This window comes from Zootermopsis nevadensis, unplaced genomic scaffold, assembly GCF_977971745.1.
Source record: "Zootermopsis nevadensis isolate Lab colony 2312 unplaced genomic scaffold, Znev_1.0 Znev_ptg000010l, whole genome shotgun sequence".
Classification (NCBI taxonomy): domain Eukaryota; kingdom Metazoa; phylum Arthropoda; class Insecta; order Blattodea; family Termopsidae; genus Zootermopsis; species Zootermopsis nevadensis.
Genome location: NW_028259142.1, coordinates 5456793 through 5475068, shown reverse-complemented (window position 1 = coordinate 5475068; position 18276 = coordinate 5456793). Strand labels below are relative to the sequence as shown.

General features: G+C 36.6%; 1 protein-coding gene across 7 annotated transcripts in view; it reads left to right on the top strand.

Annotated features, from left to right (window-relative positions):
• LOC110837766 (putative multidrug resistance-associated protein lethal(2)03659) overlaps positions 1 to 18276 on the top strand; it is a 33798-nt gene that overhangs the window by 6420 nt on the left and 9102 nt on the right. For 6 of the 7 annotated variants that reach the window (XR_002545882.2, XR_002545899.2, XM_022080464.2 and 3 more), the window contains exons 5-17: positions 914 to 1118; positions 1556 to 1778; positions 2473 to 2629; positions 2934 to 3072; positions 6440 to 6550; positions 7030 to 7383; positions 8037 to 8323; positions 8972 to 9155; positions 10525 to 10719; positions 12708 to 12892; positions 13978 to 14276; positions 16148 to 16227; positions 16422 to 16572. Coding sequence is in view for 5 of the 7 variants with exons in the window: in XM_022080464.2 (XP_021936156.1) it covers positions 914 to 1118; positions 1556 to 1778; positions 2473 to 2629; positions 2934 to 3072; positions 6440 to 6550; positions 7030 to 7383; positions 8037 to 8323; positions 8972 to 9155; positions 10525 to 10719; positions 12708 to 12892; positions 13978 to 14276; positions 16148 to 16227; positions 16422 to 16572 (2570 nt within the window). In the remaining 2 variants the exon portion in view is untranslated. The remainder of the gene's footprint in view (positions 1 to 913; positions 1119 to 1555; positions 1779 to 2472; positions 2630 to 2933; positions 3073 to 6439; positions 6551 to 7029; positions 7384 to 8036; positions 8324 to 8971; positions 9156 to 10524; positions 10720 to 12707; positions 12893 to 13977; positions 14277 to 16147; positions 16228 to 16421; positions 16573 to 18276) is intronic. The other variant, XM_087346321.1, reaches the window with a different exon arrangement.

The following is an 18276-nucleotide window of genomic DNA, read 5'->3' as shown; positions in this document are numbered from 1 at the left end:
GCTCTGCCTTATCACTTCCATATACCCTGCTTATTCTTAAACATAAAACAAATAGACAGGTTGGTGTGGGTCAAGAAAATATAGGAATGGTTAGGTTAGGTATGTTACAAAGACGTGTTAGGTTTAAGAGGTGCTACCCAAAAGTTTCTAGCCTTCCCTTATAGTGATGACAGTGGTCAAGGCACATAGTTTTGGTTGTAGGTGGTCATGTGTTGTGAGTAGTTTGGTGGGTGCACAGAGTATGCACTGGAGTATATATTTTTGGAGTATATTTGTTGTATTTGTTCAGGTGTTGGGATTTGTAGAATAATGGATTTAAAATGATGATGAAATTACATCACATTTGTTATGTAATGAATGCAGTTTAGCAAAAAAATATTTTGTAAATGGTTCTGCTCCTTCTACAGCATTGCTCATTACAAGTTTAAGCTTACAGACCATAAAAAATTGTATATAAACAAGTCATCTGAATACAGCAGAGGAAGCAAGTCCCAAAATATTGTGCATTTAAAATATCTTAGTGAATGGCTGTTGGTCAATGTAATTGCATTGTGTTATATAGGCCATTAACATGAACCATTATAGAATCTCACCATAGAACCCAGGCTTCACAGTAAACCAACATCTGGCCTTTGCAATAACTGCTTTCTGTCCTCTCCAGTATCTTATGACATGAGGTTTATACAACAATACAATGTGTGCCACAGAAATTGTCACGTGTGCAATTATGCGTTTGCCATCTGCAATCAATCACTAAATTTCTCCTTGTTGTGGAAAGTAGTACTGGAGAAAACAAAAGTGATAAATAAAAATTAATCATAAGTACTCAGGGAATAGGCAGTAGGCATATGATGTATGCTTTTTAGAGTGTACTAGGGCTGAGTAATTGTTTTGCATTTGTACTCGTCCATAGAATGATTCAGCCAGTCTTCCTGGGTGGACTGATCCGCTACTTTTCCCAAGGTAGTGGAATAAGTCATGATATGGCTTACTTGTATGCTGGCGGTGTCATTGTCTGCTCCCTTTTTAACATATTTTGGAAGGCCCCAATCTGGCTTGCTGTTTTACACACTGGCATGAAGATGCGTGTTGGTGTTTGTTCCTTAATCTACAGAAAGGTAAATGTTATATGACAAAACATGTCTGATCTCTTGTTCCAGTACAGTATTTTTCTGACACACTGTCTTGTATACAACCAGGTTCTTATATTACCTAGTCCGTTCAGGTATCTAGCTGGTGTAGATCACTCTGACACCTTTATATAGTGACTAGAGTTCCTGGAGAAATTGTATTTTAATCGTATAATTGCTTAAGGCATAATGTAATTTGGTCTGGTTGTTTCATTTCTTACAGAGATTTATCATTTGGTTATGAGAGTATGTCTTTACACTTCTGCATATCCACCCTAGTACCTGACAGGAGAGACGCACCCTGTCCTTATGTACAGAATAGGTGGCAGTGTCTGACTCATGTTGGAAAGTATCTGGTTTGATTTCTGGGTTTGACTGCCCTTACTGATGTTTCAGATAGAGAGTTTCACAAATTCTTGTTTCAGGCACTGAGATTAAGTAAGACAGCTCTTGGGGAAACAACAGTAGGACAAGCAGTAAATCTCCTGTCAAATGACGTAGCCCGCTTTGACAAGACCTTCTTGGTCTTGGCTTTTCTAGTGATTGCTCCGGTGGAGACTATGATCATAGTGTACTTGCTGTGGAGCAGGATTGGTATTTCTGCAGTTCTTGGAGTTGTCAGTATTCTGCTTGTTATACCAGTTCAAGGTATGTGCTAAAAAGAGAAGTTGTAGGCACCAGTATGCCTTATGAAGTTTGATATTACTTAAGCTGCTATGGAATACTTCTATGCATTTGAGCTTGTCTGATCAATATTTTAGTATTTCAAAGTCTTTAAAATGGTAACATCTGAAATAAAATGTAACCATATATATCAGTTAAGAATATACAGGGGGATTTTTAATTACATACAGTAAATATAAAAATCATGTTCTATTCCTAGAATCAACCCAAATACTTCCTATAAACATTTTGTCACAACTGGTTCATTAGTGGAAATTAGAAGAATTAGGAAATTAAATAAAACAATATATTTTAGGAGAACATTTATTTATTTATTTAATTTCCACATAACAGCTTCTTAATGTGTGCAAAAGTTGCCCTTGGTGGACTAGTTGTTTGTGTTTTATTTTAATATAAATACCTAGAGTATATTGTGGTTCTAAACTGCACACAACATTCTTGGATAAGGAGAAACTACTCTCTTAAATAAGGTAGATAGATTGTACACATCATTTGCACCTAGGGTAGTCTGTCTGTCTCCTGATATTAACCCTGAAATAACTGTTGTTACTGCTTGTCATTAGCATCTTATCATTCTCTCTTGTTTGTCTTTTTACCTTACCCTTAAAAGCAGTAGACTTCAGTTGACTGTTCACTTAACATTTCTGAATTTTTTTAGCTGGATTTGGAAAGATGATATCAACACTAAGAAGACGAACAGCCGGAAGAACAGATGAGCGCATCAGGTTCATGAATGAGATTATTGTAGGCATTCAAGTGATCAAAATGTATGCCTGGGAGAAACCATTTGCACATCTTATTTCTTTGGCTCGGAAGTAAGTTCTACTATTGAATATACATTGCTTGTCAAGACAGTTTACACCACTCTAAAAGATTTAAATGTTTGCATATGTCTGTCTGTTCAGGCACACGTGCTATGAACCATTATGTCTAATGTCTGACTTTTAGGCGCAATGAAAGGCAATGTCTACCCAACATCTTTGACTCTTTAGTCTCCTAGAAAGTCTTAATCTTACAATTATTTAAATAGGGCCTCCAATATGCCATTTAAAATAGTGCAAGTAGTTTATGTAATGTTGTTACAGATGATTCAGAAAGAGAATTTCATTTTACTTTCAGACATGAAATCAAAGCAGTCAGGGCAGCTTGCTTTGTGCGTGGTTTCCTCTCCTCTTTTGGAAGGTTTGGAACTAAGATTGCCATATTTTTCAGCATAGTCTCATACGTTTTGCTTGAAGATGACATTACTGCTGAAAAGGTTAGTCTAGGCTTTAGTTGACATCTTCACTTCCAACTCAGTTTGCTTCTTTCTTTAAATTTTGCATTAAAAACGTTCTAAGAGACATGTGTCAGATTTGAAGTTCTCATGGTGGCAAGCATGAAGATGACCGTCTTCTGCGTTGTAGCACAGTATAGTCTAAAATGGTGAATTTCTGCCAGACTACATAGCACTACAATGCAGAAGACAGCCATCTTCATGTTATATCACTGATCTGTGTGACTGCTTTGCTGGAATAATTTCATTTTCTGGGATCTTTTGGCCAGATATTGTATTAAAAATAGTTAAAAGCTTGCAGATTAAACCAATATTTATGTCAAAAGTTTGGTGTTGTACATTTTTTTTTATTTTTACGTTTTGTATTGTTTTACGGATGATACGTGTATATGACACGCAAAATGAAGGCTCTTATAAGTATATAGATGTGGTGCCACACAGATCCCCTTCACTCTCTCCTCAGCAGTGTATGTGGCAGGTCATGCTTGGTCAGCTGGTAGAGCAAAGCGTGCATATTAACCCCAGGCTTTCGTATCCCCTCCCCTCACAAAGGATCTTTCAAGTCTATTTATGTGATAGAGAGAAACAAGAAGGCAGGAATGGTAATGTTGCTTGTTTTCTGTTTTATAAAAGTTGAAGTTGTGGCAGCATGAGCAAGCAATTGCAAGTAATTATTGTTAGTGTTGTAATTTAGTTAGTGAGACCAGAAGTATTAAAATGGTGCATAAGTTTTTGAGTGACCAACAGAACACCATGCAACAAGGAGTGTGAAGCCAGTGATAGAATAGTGCTGACTGCATGGTTCTAAGCAGACACACACAGTACCATGAGGTGGTGGTATGTAACTCAGAAATAGACTGGAAGTCAGAGAAGGAAAATTAATAGAAAGGCAGATATTTCCAGTGGTACTGATTTGGTGTTTTCTAATGCAGTAATCAAGGATAATTATCCATCTTGATTAAGAACCCACTGGTAATCAGTGATTATGTCACAGTATGTATTATATATTTATTTGTATTTACACAGTATGATTTGTGCATCTGGTACTTCAGAGGGTTGTTATTTGAGAACAACTTTGTAGTACAGTGATGTACTTACCGTTGTATTTCACGTTTATTGATGTGATGGGAAATTCGTTTCCCATGATATACATTTACGGTTGGCTAGATGGAATATATTGTCCCATTACATCATTCCATTATCAAAAGCTTTATACATTTGCAACATCAGACCCTTAGTTGTCTAAAATACTTCTGTGGGCTCCTGAGATTGTCAGAAATTAATTTGTAATTGAAGTATTCACTTCAAAGGGTGTGACATCCTACTGAATGTTTAAAAAATCTTAAGTGTCTGTTCTTTCCTTGTTCCACTAGATACTAAGATCGGTACATGTGTGGGTTGTTTTTGTACACGTTCTCCTTCAAAAGCCCCCAAAGATATAAATCCAATGGCAATGTATCTGAGGATCAAGGGGGCCACAAGTTTTGAGAAATAATGGGACCACCAAAGACCTCACATAACATCTGCATTGTTGAATTTGCTGTATGCACTGTCGCCCCATCTTGCTGAAACCAACATTCTTGTTCATCAGTTTGCAAAATAGAAATTAAATTCATAATCACTTCCTGACTGTGTTCAACTGTTATCATTTCACTGAAGGAAATGGGACCAATTATTGTCCTTCAAGGGACAACACACCATATTATGACTTTCAAGGAATATAACAGCCTTTCCTAGAAGGTATGAAGATTTTCAGTACTCCATTTTCTGTTGTTTTGACTATTTCCGTATCACCTTAATTGAAACTGTGCTTTATCACTATAGAAAACATGATTTAAAATATCTATACCCCCTCAAATGAATTGTATAAACCATCTGCGGTACTCAAATTGTTATTCCTTATCATGTTCCCTCAGTTTGTGTATGACATGTACTCAGTTTTGATGAAGTTTTAGAATCATTACAGCCATTTGTATATTTCTTTAGGATAATCCACTCTAAAGAGAAAGATTTTCCATTGACTCATGGTGAGTATTGAAGTAAAAAGTAGGTACATTATATTGTCAGCGGTGTGGGCAGCTATAGTTCATATCCCAGTAAGGTTAGTTTTTAATCACCATTTTTATAATGGCTTTTGGAGCTTGTAAAATTTTATTTATTTTTTAACTCTTTTGATGTATTTATTTTATATTTTTCCTTTGTTGGTATTTATGATTGAGAGGAGTGCAGTTGGTTTCTCAATGTGAAATGTTTCAAATAAACAGTTTCCCTTCAAGATATCTGCAGATTGGGTGTAAGATTTGAAGAAGATACAAAGTGACACAAAGAAAATGAGACAGAGACACATGACAAAATAAATTAGCAGTAAGTACAATGCAGCCTTTGAAGAAACAGTTAAAGCTGCTGAATTGTTTCAAAACCAGCCATTTACAGTTTTTCCAAATCACTCCTGACATTAAAATGTGTATAAAAGACAGCTCAAAAACATAGAAGCTCATTTTATAAGGGTACTATACATATGTATTTTACATAACTGATAATAGAAACAAAACACAGTCTGATATATGAAGTAAAATGGTGCTCAGTTCCCCCCTCCCCCCACACAAGTCCCATGTCAGCTTGACTATAAGGTGACATCCACATGATGGCCCAAATCGCCACCCCCACATTAAGAATTACAAATAACCAAATATCTGGGAATTACCATGGTGGTCTTTGAAAATTCCCAAACTTTGCTTGGATTGAAACAAAGATTTGTAAATCAACAAATCAGACAAAATTTATGTATGTTCCAGTTGGACATCTGAGATTGTGATCGAACAACAGAAGCCAATAGTTGCCACCAACTCAAAACAATGGAGAAAGGGAGGGAAGAAATGAAAGCGGGGTAAGGGCACATGACCACAACCTCAATCCATCAGCATCATCATGTGGTGAAAACCCAAAGCATGACATAAAAGAAATAAAGTAAAAAGTGCAAGGAGTTACAAAAATAAGTGAAGTTTTACTTCTTCCAAAGCCATTATAAATTTTATTAAAAAAACTATCACCTTGTTGGGAATCAAATCCTGACCTCCTGCATTGTGTTAGACAGTGGAAGTGCGCTTACTTTTATGAGACTTGTAAACTGACGGTGAAGAACGTGAGAAGTAAGATTGTGTATTGAAAAGAAACAGTTAAGTTTGGACACCTAATATTTTGGACAGGTGGTCAGAGATGTTTTTATTGCAAGCTACAAGTAAACATTTTACATTACCTAAGTATAAAATGACATAAAAATGGCTCTTTGTATGTATTATGTACAAAGTGTATAGAAGCATAATCATTGGTTTTTTTATATTTTTTCCAGATGTTTGTAGTAACTGCATACTTCAATATTGTGAAGATTGCTATGACTGAGTTTTTCCCATTAGCAATAACAGAATTAGCTGAATCATTAGTATCAGTTAAGAGAGTACAGGTAAGCATTATTTACTATGGTTACTGAAATTTAAACAGTTATATTAACACAAAATAATTTCTTATATGACTTATTTTTGAAAATCTAAAAGCATTATTTCAGTTCCTGAAATGTAATTAAATATTTGTTCAATAATCTTATAGTTGTGCTGCTGTGATGAGTCAACCATAACCGCATATATGCAGTAATTTTGGCCTGACTGGCTTCCTGCATAGACAAACACAACATGGTAGACTATGTAGTTACAGCTTCAAAGGCACATAAGAACCCCAAGGCCATCATTATAATGAATATTAAGTTACAATGAAACACCAATTTAAGGTTTGCCTGGTCAACAAGCATTGTGTACTTCAAATTGAGAAAAATTTTTAATGGGGTTATATGAAAATTAAAGGCAGACAAAGTCTTTGCCACCGTTATGTTAAGGTTAAAGCCAATGTATTGTCATCATTACTCTGTATTTGTTTTTCCACCCACAGACATTTCTGCTGCATGATGAAGTAGCGACTGCAGCCAGTCTTGAGAGAAAAATGGGGAAAAGTGCAGTGACATCTAGAGGTGGTGTCGGGAATAGTGAAAGCAGAGATGGAGGAGTGATGAATGACTCCCTGGGTTCTACATCACCTGTACACAAACACATAACTCATTATGCAGTGGGGGACATTTCAAATGAGAGTTTAAAAGGTGATACTGTGGAAAGGAAGAGTGTTAAAATTATTAATGTGACAGCCAAGTGGACTGGAGACTCACCTGAAAACACCTTGACTGATGTTAGTCTAGAAGTGAGACCTGGAGGGCTTGTGGCTGTCATTGGACCTGTTGGGTCAGGAAAGGTAAACACAGTTTTGGTGCCTTGAACTATGTTTGCTTAATATTCCCAATCAGGCATCTCGCCTGCTCAAATACATGGGAATACCACATAATGATGAAATCTCCCGATCAGCCAGGCACCAGACACCCTGCTCAGACAGAGATCATTAACCCCATATAACTCTGATTTCACTGGCACCAGTCATGTTATGATGGAACAAACAGCATCACATTATTAATTATCAAACTTGTAAGAGAGCATTTGTAAATTGAAAATCTAGAGACACTAATGTAAAAAAGTGCCAAAATCATTGTGCTTTGCATACATTTCCTAACTTTTTCTTACTTTTTTGGGATACGTGAGTGATTTATCCTCTTGGCTGCTTTGTGCGTTGCTGTTGCAAAAGTATCATTTGATGATTCACCGTAGTTTGCATGGTCATTTGGATGTCCTGGAAATTTACATCAACATCAGCAATACACCTTGTGTTGTGCAAAATAGTCATTAACTTCAAGATGAATATGGATTCCCAAACTTGGAAAACATGAGAAATGTCTGTTGGTGAGGATCATTGTTGGAAATTGTTAGAATTAAAAGTCTTTTACGACTCGTATGTTGATGGTTTTAGTTGTTATATCAGTACAGTCTCATGCAGTAATATCAACAATGTTTCAGACATCACTACTGTATGCTATCCTGAAGGAACTGCCCCTCAGCAGTGGCTCCATAGTGGTGGGAGGATCATTATCATATGCATCACAGGAGCCATGGCTGTTCACAGCCTCTGTACGGCAGAACATACTATTTGGTCAGCCCTTGGATAGGAACCGGTACCGGCAAGTGGTGAGGGCCTGTGCCCTTGAACTGGACTTCCAGCAGCTTCCCCATGGTGACAGGACCATTGTGGGGGAGAGGGGTGCTACCCTTAGTGGAGGGCAAAGGGCAAGAATCAACCTTGCTAGGTGAGTTGCCTGAAAATATGAGAATAGGAAGATGCTTTTACAGGAGACTGTTAAGTGGCCAGAACCTTTGCTTCTGTTTGTTGACATGTATACTGTCTGTCCGAACAGAGAATTGTCTTGACCTTCAAACAGAAGTGCCCATCTGTGCAGGCACACAGCTGTTCTAATGTACAGTTTGGAAACATATGCCAATTATTGGTTCTTTATTAGTTTTTTAGCCTTCTAGTGTTTCATCTCGTTCTTCTATTCTTAGTATTTCTTGGTTTATGTAGAATTTAGTATTTAGCCTGGTTACTGGTAACACACACAGTATGAAATACGCAGATTGCTCTAACAGTAGGAAACATGAAATAATCATGGGGGTAAGCTTGTCAACATTGTGCAACTCAAATAGCTATGTTATTACACATTTCCTTTCAGCACATGTGGCTAGACTCTCTTTCTACTACTTTTGCTGATAAACTTGCATTTTGCCAAAAAAAAGTGACACAGGCACTTTGAATCCTAGACCACAGACCTATATTAAAATGTAATGTTGTGATTGTGGATTTGAAAAGCAGAGATTTTAGTTATAAATTTTATTTGTCTCCCAAAATAAAATAGTAATTACAATTTGTAGTTTTCTTTGAAGTCCATTTTCTTGTTCAGAGCAATTTACAAAGAAGCAGATGTGTATTTATTGGATGATCCATTGTCTGCTGTTGATGCGCATGTGGGGCACCACCTGTTTGATCGCTGCATCTGTCAGTTTCTAGAGGACAAGTCTCGAATTCTGATCACACACCAACTACATTACCTCAGTTTGGCTGATAATATTGTCATCCTGAACCATGTGAGTGTATCATATCGTACCAAACTTGGTAAATGAGATACGCATTTGCTGTTCATATAACAGTTGTTGCTAGTACTCTAGCACTTGCCATTCACTTATGTTTGTGTACTACTTGATTGTGGGGGTAGTTTAATATTGAATTTAGACATGGCTTGCCATTGTAGTAGATGGTGTGTTTCCATCTTAATGTGGGTCCTGACAGTACAGTATAGGATATGTAAACAGACAATGTTTTGAGGTGTGTTGAAGATGTTATGTTCAGTATATTTATGGTCTGAAGAATGCTATAGTATTACTCCTTGGTAGGTTGGAGATTATTTTATTACAATATTGTTACTTTTCTTCTGTTCTCATCTGCTACTTTTTCTTGCTGACTATTGTTTTAGAAGAGTTGGGAGAAGCACTCATCAGGGCATGTAGTCTGATAGAACTTTACTGATGTTTCAGAGGTCCTTCACCCTGATGGTTGAGGCAAAAAGGACCTCTGAAACGTCGGTAAACTTCTACCAGACTACACGACGCAACAACCAAGAAGACAGCCATCTTCAGACTCACCGCCGTGAAAACCTCAAATCCTACAGGGACAATGATAATTTCCATTTTTATGGCAATTCTTCCTTAATCCAATTCAAAATTATAAGTTTATGTATTTCTGAGTGCAGTGTCCTGCTGCCAGCTTGTAGTATCAGGTGGAACTAAATTGATACTTTGAAATTTACAGTATTTCAGTTTTAGATTAATTAATAATTGGGTCTAGGGCTAGTGGTTCAGCAGTTTTAATTTCAGGATTTCTAAATTTACCCACTGCAAGAAGTCCTTTCACTTGTCTGTAATTGTTACCATTTTGAAACTTTCATAAGGCACCTTAGATTGATTTGTATTTTTAAATTTATTTATGGCTTTGTATAAATGCATGATATTTATTTTACTGTTTGTTTCTATCTCAGTGACTGTGTCATTTACATATTCCCTCTTTTTCTTCCTAAAACATCATCTGTGAAACTTGGTATTCGGGGTGTACACTGAAAGTTGTGTGGTAAATTTTTAGTTTAGTGCATGCTGGTCCAGTGTACTGGTAATCCTTTCTGATTGCACTATGATATCTGTGGTGTGAGTGGCGTTGCAACAATATGTTTGTACCTTCTATAAATGAAGGCCAGGCCAGTGAAATCAGTGAAGTAGCAAAGACAACACTGTAGTTGACTGCATTGAACAAAGTCACCTTTATGGTGTGAAGAAGTAAAGTACTGAGTTCCCAAGATTCCACTGCTGGTCTCTATCCTCACACAGAAGAACCCAGTCCGCTATCTTTTATATCCATTTTAATATTAAAGTTATCTCATGTTAGTAATGCGTATGTATATCGCAGGGCACTGTAGGAGCTACAGGAACGTTCAGTGAGCTGCAGAGATCTGGTCTGAACTTTGCCAGACAACTTGGGTTGGAATTAATGGAGGATAATGGAAATACTGTATATGAGCAGAGTGGAGGATCACCTGGCCACTATGAATCTCATGATTCATTGCATAAGTTTAAACGTCAGAACTCAGATTCTTCTGAGCTGGTAAGGAGAACATCAGTCATTGTTATCATGATGGTGCATTTAATATGTTTTCTCCCATACACAAGTGACAGTTAACATTTGATTCAGCAATCTTGCCTAACCATGTAAAAGTGTGAATGTACAATTCACTCAAATGCAGACAATTTCAGGTTTAGACAATATAGTCTGATATTCTGTTTCTAGATGCAAGTTGTATCGCATACTAAGTACTGTGCGTTGAAATAATATGTTATGTAGCATCAAGATATGAAGTAATGTGAGTTCAAAGGTGAGGTGTCAGTATGCTTGCCATTCAGATTGACCTGGTTCTTCTGCTGGTTTATGTTAACCATTCTAGTGCCAAGTTTGATTAAGAATATGAACTCTCATGTTTCTGAATTTTTATTACAATATGGGAAGCAGTGATATCAAGTGGGCCAGGACGTTTTGTGCTCTGACAACACTTCTTCTAATCTGACTACATCGGTGCTGGAGGATGCCTCTTTTGGACATTCAGTGTCACAACCTGTCGGCTCAACAATTTTAATTTCATTCTGTGAAATTATACCTGAAATCAGGCATTTTCTGGCATCCTCAGAAACAAGGCTGCTTATACATTGTATTTATAGATATGGCTATTTCAGAGTAGGAGTGAAATTCTGAAATTTGAGTATATCATTTACCACATGCAAATACATCTTTGTTATAAATGAAAAGTGTGCACGAGCTTGTCAGACCTCACAAAATGATGTATGAGAATGGCCATTTTTTGCAATGTAATGAACTTGCATAAAATTTCTCTATATTATCTGAGGACTGTCTGAAGCTACAGTTTCAATATTAATACCCTTCATTGTCCTTCTTTAGGTAGTAACGTATACATACTTTTATACTAGTATCTTTTAACAGTTCAGATATGCATCTCATCATAAATCCAAATTTGTGGCTAGATTACGAAAACCATGAAATTTTATGGCAAGTTCTGACCTGAGATGTATAATGAAATTGGCTCCAAGAATAGTAATGCAGATACACTGTGCAAGCACTTTTATCGGTCTACAATTTCAGGGTGAAATCATGTGCATGCAATTAATGGTTTTAGAATTATTGTAGCTGAGGAATAGTAACATAGCAGCTATTTATTTGCAGCATGCTGTTATAAATAAATAAGTGTATCTGTATAGATAATTAACAGAACACCCTCAAAACACACATGCCGACTCTGAACGGACCACGCTTTTTGCATACATAGTCGTACAGAATTGAGCACAACTGATTTTCCAAAATTTGTTGAATTGAGATAAACGACCCTTGTCTCCTGCAAAAGCCACTTCTGCATGTTACCCAACAAATTTCTATTTTGAGTAAATGAAATTAAAACTATAAAGGTGTTCCTTTGTGTCATTGTTTTACAACCTTATTTATTGAAGATGTAGATTTTTAAGTAAAAACATGCACCAGTAGCATTGTTTCTTACATTTAAGTCTTGGTCACTGAAGGTTACTGGCCATTTAAATCTTGGTACATTAAAGGTTAAAGGGAGCTGAGCACATCAGCTCAATTGATTATCGCTGACAGGCAGCAGGTCCAGATACCTCTTTGTGATCCTGTTTATACTTTGTCGCATAGCCCTTGTTGTTTCCTCTGCATTTTTCTTTTTCCGTGGCATGTGGCAATAGAAAGCTAGGACCCAGGTCATCATTGAGGTCTGAGTGGATAAAGGTCAACTTTGGTCAGAGGGACAGCACAAAGACTGTTGGTTTGGAACCTGCAGAGGCCATATTGCTTGAAGTAGAAAAAGAATGAATATTTAAGTTGTATAAGATGGTTCTGATACATTGATATGTAAGGTTTTATGCATTTGTAGTGAACTCAACTTTTAACATTACTAAGTAGCAGAACTAAAATTCAGTTTATTGGTTTTTTAATGTTGTAATTGCTTATGTTTATAGTCTTGCCGTTACATCTGTTTGGGCAATTTTATATTGAGAGTCTTTGTTGTTTGGCAGAGCTCACTGACAGGGTGTAAGCCAGAGTTGGTGGCCGAGATGCGGACGCGAGGCAAGGTAGATTTCAGAGTATATGGGTCATATTTTACTGCCACTGGGAATTGTGGCATCATTCTGCTTGCTTTTGGTGTGTGTTTACTAGAGCAGCTTGTCATCAGTGGAGGTGACTACTGGATGTCCTACTGGCAAGTACAGATCCCAGGCAGGACACTGCCAATGGTTTGATTAGTACCTTTCAATATAAAGCGCAAGAAAATGGCTAATGCTTACAAGGAAACATACCACATTTCCGTTATAAATTTCAGTCAGTTAAAGATAATTGGAAAACAATTTTTGTTTACTATGAACACCAAAACAATAATGTAAATAAATATTGTGGTAAAATATCAAGTTATTAGGTCTTACAGCAGGAGATATATAGTTGCTAGTGTATTATAAAGTAAGAAGCTCTTTACATTCATCCTACTGTATACATTTTTCATTACATTTTCTGAGATGAAATGCATAAAATGTGAAGGCATTCTGTTCAATTGGAAATTATTTGTGCAAGAATTATGAAAAATACTCATTGTACTAGGTGTTTGCATTGGGTATTCTGAAACCTGCATCTTTATGTGAAAATAAATAAAAGGTAATATGTCAAGAGTGTTAGCTTTGGCAAGTTTTGATATTAGCCCTTAATCTACCTTAGTACATGTGTGAAAAATGTGAGTTTTATTGGTGACAATATGGACCTCTCATTATTATTGGAATCCTTTGGTCTTACCTTGGGAATAAAAATTTTTTTTGCCAGATTTGTGAGCACACTGGCAGATCTCCATTTGAGCTAATCAACAAGTAGGATGACAGTTTTGAGGTATTTTTAGGCATACTGCATAATTTTTAATATTCTGTAGAAACTTAATCTCTGCTGAAGATTGCTGTCTTCTGGGTTGTTGCGCTGTGTAGTCTGGTTGATGTTAACCAACATTTCAGAGGTCATACTGCCCTGATGATGGAGGCAGTATGACCTCTGAAACGTTGGTTAACATCGACCAGACTACACAGTGCAACAACCCAGAAGACAGCAATCTTCATGCTCACTGCTGTGAAAACCTCAAATTTTAATCTCTGCTGCCTGTAATTTGCTTACATTTTAGAAACAGTATGAAAAATTGGTTAAAATTTAGAACAAAGTGATTTGGACATATGTTACTGCTGATTTCCACTGAATTCTTTTGAGAACACCAAAATTCAAGATTTTAATAACCACTGTATTGTCTACTTTTAGGTCTAAAGTGGAAGAACGTCGTTTGATTTTATCTGAAGCTGGCATTGACTCGTTACACAATGTGACAGTGGTAGTTATGAATGACACCATTACAGGCTCAACTGAATGGGGCTGGCTGCCAAGTACAGAGACTTGTATATACGTATATTCTGGCTTGGTAGCTTCTCTTGTAGTATTATCTGTATGTAGTGTGATGTGCTTCTTCACGATGTGTATGAGGGCTTCGATCAGTCTTCACAATTCCATGTTTGCCAGCCTCACTCGTGCTACCATGTGGTTCTTCAACAACAATTCATCAGGTATATGAGATATTTTAGACTACGTACAGTGTTGGACCCCATATCTGGCATCCCAAATCCTGAAGGGCCTAAAATTTATATTTTTCACAATGTTTTTAGTGGGCATTTTCCTATGCTTGTTATGTTTAAAATTGTCACTTTGTAGTTCAATTCGATTCCATGTGCTAGTGGTGCCACTGTTGATAGTCTTCGTACTGCTAGTAGAAGGAAGCTTGCTTGTTTGCAATTGTTTAGTCAGTGCTTTGGGGGGAAAAAAAGAGTTCTGAGGAGTACAAAAATATACAGAGGATGCAGTTGTCACTCTAAAACAGAAAGTCAAGTTATTAATAAAGATCCAAAATCCATAAAATTCTATGATCTGAAAGTCCATAGTTCTCACGCTTTCTGGATCAGGGGTCCGGTACTATATTAACAATTTTTTTATATATCTCATATTTAGGAATGTCTGACTGGATTGGAAGGGTGTACTCAAATGGTGTTCATATATTTGACTACCTGATTGGCCTTGATGTTTTTTTATTTGTATTTACAATTCTGTTGTTATGAAGAGGGCTGTCTTCTGGGTTGTAGTGCCATGTAGTCTAGTACAAGTTTACCAATGTTTCTGAGGTACTTGCTGCCTCCTTCATTAGGGTGATAATGGAGGCAGTATTGAAACTAAGTTTTCCTGGCATTACTGCTTTCCTTTATTTTGTTAGTAAATTTCATTCATATTTATTTAGATGTTCTTTGTGCTTGTGTGTAACTGAAGAACACATGGGTCCATTCATGCCTCTGTTAGTTTTGTCTTTCAGCCGAGATGTCTTGCCGTCTACATGTTCTGTCTTATAATAACTTGAGAACGGCTGATCATATTTCCATGAAATATGGCATGGAGATTATGCCATTAGAGGCTAATGCAAACTCCTACTTCTTAATTTTCTGTAATTGGTAATACCATCATGATGTGATCAAAGTCATGAGTTGGAAAGATGATGTTGCCATTATCTATGAACCTTTCTCTTGCACATGAAGTCCCTGTTAACGTTTCCCACGGTGTCGACCTGTGGACATTTAATAAGCGGAGAATGTCTGGACTAATATTAATGAAATTTGGTGTGGATGTTATGCCACTGGGTGCTGCTACTCCAAACTCATATCTCTTAATTCCATACACTTGGAAGGACCAACATGAAGGATGCTGAACATGGGGATGATCCTCAACCATGATGCCTGCCAATGATCTCGATTACAACTGAATCATCTTTCAATGTTCATGTGAATTATTAATGCTGCAGTCTGTCATTGGCTTGGTTACCTAACGTAATATATTGAATAGGATTTGAGGTTATCGTGGTGGTGAGTCTGAAGATGGCTGTCTTCTGGGTTGTTGTGCTGTCTACAGTCTACACGATGTTACAACCCAGAAGATAGCCATCTTGTAATATATTGAATTGTTATATTGTCATGGTAACGTAAGACTGTTCTTTTGAAGAAGTGGATTATTGAGCACTCTAAATAATGAATTATAGCATTTCACTGATGTGTGCATTAGTCTGTGTGTGTATGTGTGTATGTATATAATTTCTGCAAATTAAGGCAGTGTGAATTTATGAAAAGAGTAACAATAGCAAATGGAAGGTTGCTTTTGTTTTTAATTGCTTTTCTTGTTTACAGTTAAGAAGAGAATGTTGAGCAGTGTGTGGCATAAAGAACATCTTTGGAACTTTTGTGTACTCCAAACAGTACTCCTTTCCAATTGTGTTTCTCTTTTGTGGCTGAGCATGCATTTGTTGTACTATTAGCTTGTGTGTGTGTGTGTGCATATGGCTATATATGAAGAATGACATAGGAATCAAATTTTTATTTCCTTTGTCTTTTATTAATTTCAGGTCAGATACTGAATCGTTTCTCAAAGGATATGGGGTCAGTTGATGAAATTTTGCCACAAACATTGGTTGATTGTGTACAGGTAAGAAGGTTTTCATTATTTTAATTAAAGTGAAGTAGTATGTTTGATGAGCTTGAAACAATTATGATGGTGGTGAGAGTTACCACACGTGATCTACCATTGCAGACTTGAGTCATGTTTAAGGGAAATTTGAAAATTAGTATGGCCCATTTTACACTCTTAGAATTTAACTATTTTTTGTTCTTTTTCTGCAGATGGGTTTGTCGCTGTTGGGTGCTGTAATAGTTGTGGCATTAGTGAACATCTGGATGCTAATACCTACAGTATTTATGTTTTCACTTTTCTTTCTGCTAAGATTGTACTTCTTGGCCACATCACGCAGTATCAAAAGGCTTGAGGGAATTAGTAAGTTGACATTAATTTTAATGTGTTCTGCTGTGTTGCATAAAATGGTTGACTGCTTTATCAATAAACTTTACAATTTTTGGGTGTGAATTTCTAATATACAATATACATTTATGCAAAGAGTTCCCAAGGTAGATTAATTCATACCTTTTTTAATGTTATTATTTTTATTTTATGCCATGATGTTTGAGGTATTTTGACAGTGAAAAGAAGTCAAGCCTTTGCATTGCTGTTTGTGTCACAGCTCTGCATCATTAATCCTTTCAGTATCAACCCAAGAACGTTCTTGTGCATGCTATTTGCATTGTGTTAACCTGAGTAAGTACTTAGGCACTGTATTGTTTTTACATTTATATTCATTCTCACATCACGAATACATCATCATGTATTGCTGGCTGTTACAAACACGAAGGATTAAATTTTGTATTTCCACTTTTTTGTCTATGAACAGGCATAAAGAATAAAGAGTACTGACAAGTGGTCAGTTTATTTCCACCATAAAGTAGTTAAGATGGCTCTTCAGTCAGGTTATGACGTAGAAAGGGTAAAAAGTGCAAACGGACCTTGATAGATTATGATTAGTGAATCCTAACTAAATCCATGGAACAGAGACCGTGAGAAGTTGAAGGTCACTCATCTGCTTGTAACTTTAATGAAACTAGAGATTTATCCTTACACATGCTACATATCCTACCTGTGTGATCTTCCTTGATTTGATCAGACTAAAAAATGTTAGTGAAGAGTACAAATTATGAAGCTTCTCTTTGTGTTATTATTTTCATCCTGCTGTTACTTCTGTGCTTCTGTTCTGCATATTATCATCACCTTTTTTTAAGCATATCTCTTATGTTCTCTTCTTGGGTCAGATAAGATTTACATTAAAATAAAATAAATAAATAATATTAATAAATAATATAAATAATGACGTAAAACTATGTTTTAATCTTTGGGTTTACAGATAGAGGAAAGGTGAAAATGTAAATGTATATGGTAGCATCCTCCAAATTTAATCTGCTCTTAACTTCTTTGTGATTGTTATTTTTATTTGTAGCTGTCATTTCTAAATGTTTGAACTTTGCCACATATGATTCTCTATTACAATTTTCTCTTGCATGATGGTAACAGCATAAGTACATATGTACTTAGTTTTTTCTGCTTTCATTTCTGCACCAACCATCTTACCAACATATAACAGAATTGCTGTTTTTCTTTATGGTTTTTGCCATTTAACTGGTACAGTGCTCAGACTAATATTACCAGATTTGGGCTCGAGAAAGTAGGATTGTCTAGTGCCTTCCTTAGAACTGAAATGGCATTCCACCTTTTCCCATTTTATTCATAAAGAATATTTTACTATTGTATTACATCATATATTAGGTGTTTAGTATGAGCCGGCATAGCTCATTTGACTGGATGACCAGGGTTCGATCCCCTATGGGGGCAGAGGATTTTTTTTCTAGCCTCTGCCCACCCAGCTTCCTGTCCAATGGGTACCAGGGTCCTTTCCCGGGGGTAGAGCACGGCTGGGGCATGATGTTGACCGCTCACCATCACCTGGTGCTGAGGTCAAGATAGAGTAGAAGCTGTATCACCTTTCCCCCCAAGCACCTGCGTGGCATATAGTGGGACAGATTTACTTTTTTATTAGGTGTTTAGTTCTCAGTTATATTATAAAGGTCCATGTTTGCGAGTGTGCGCATACAG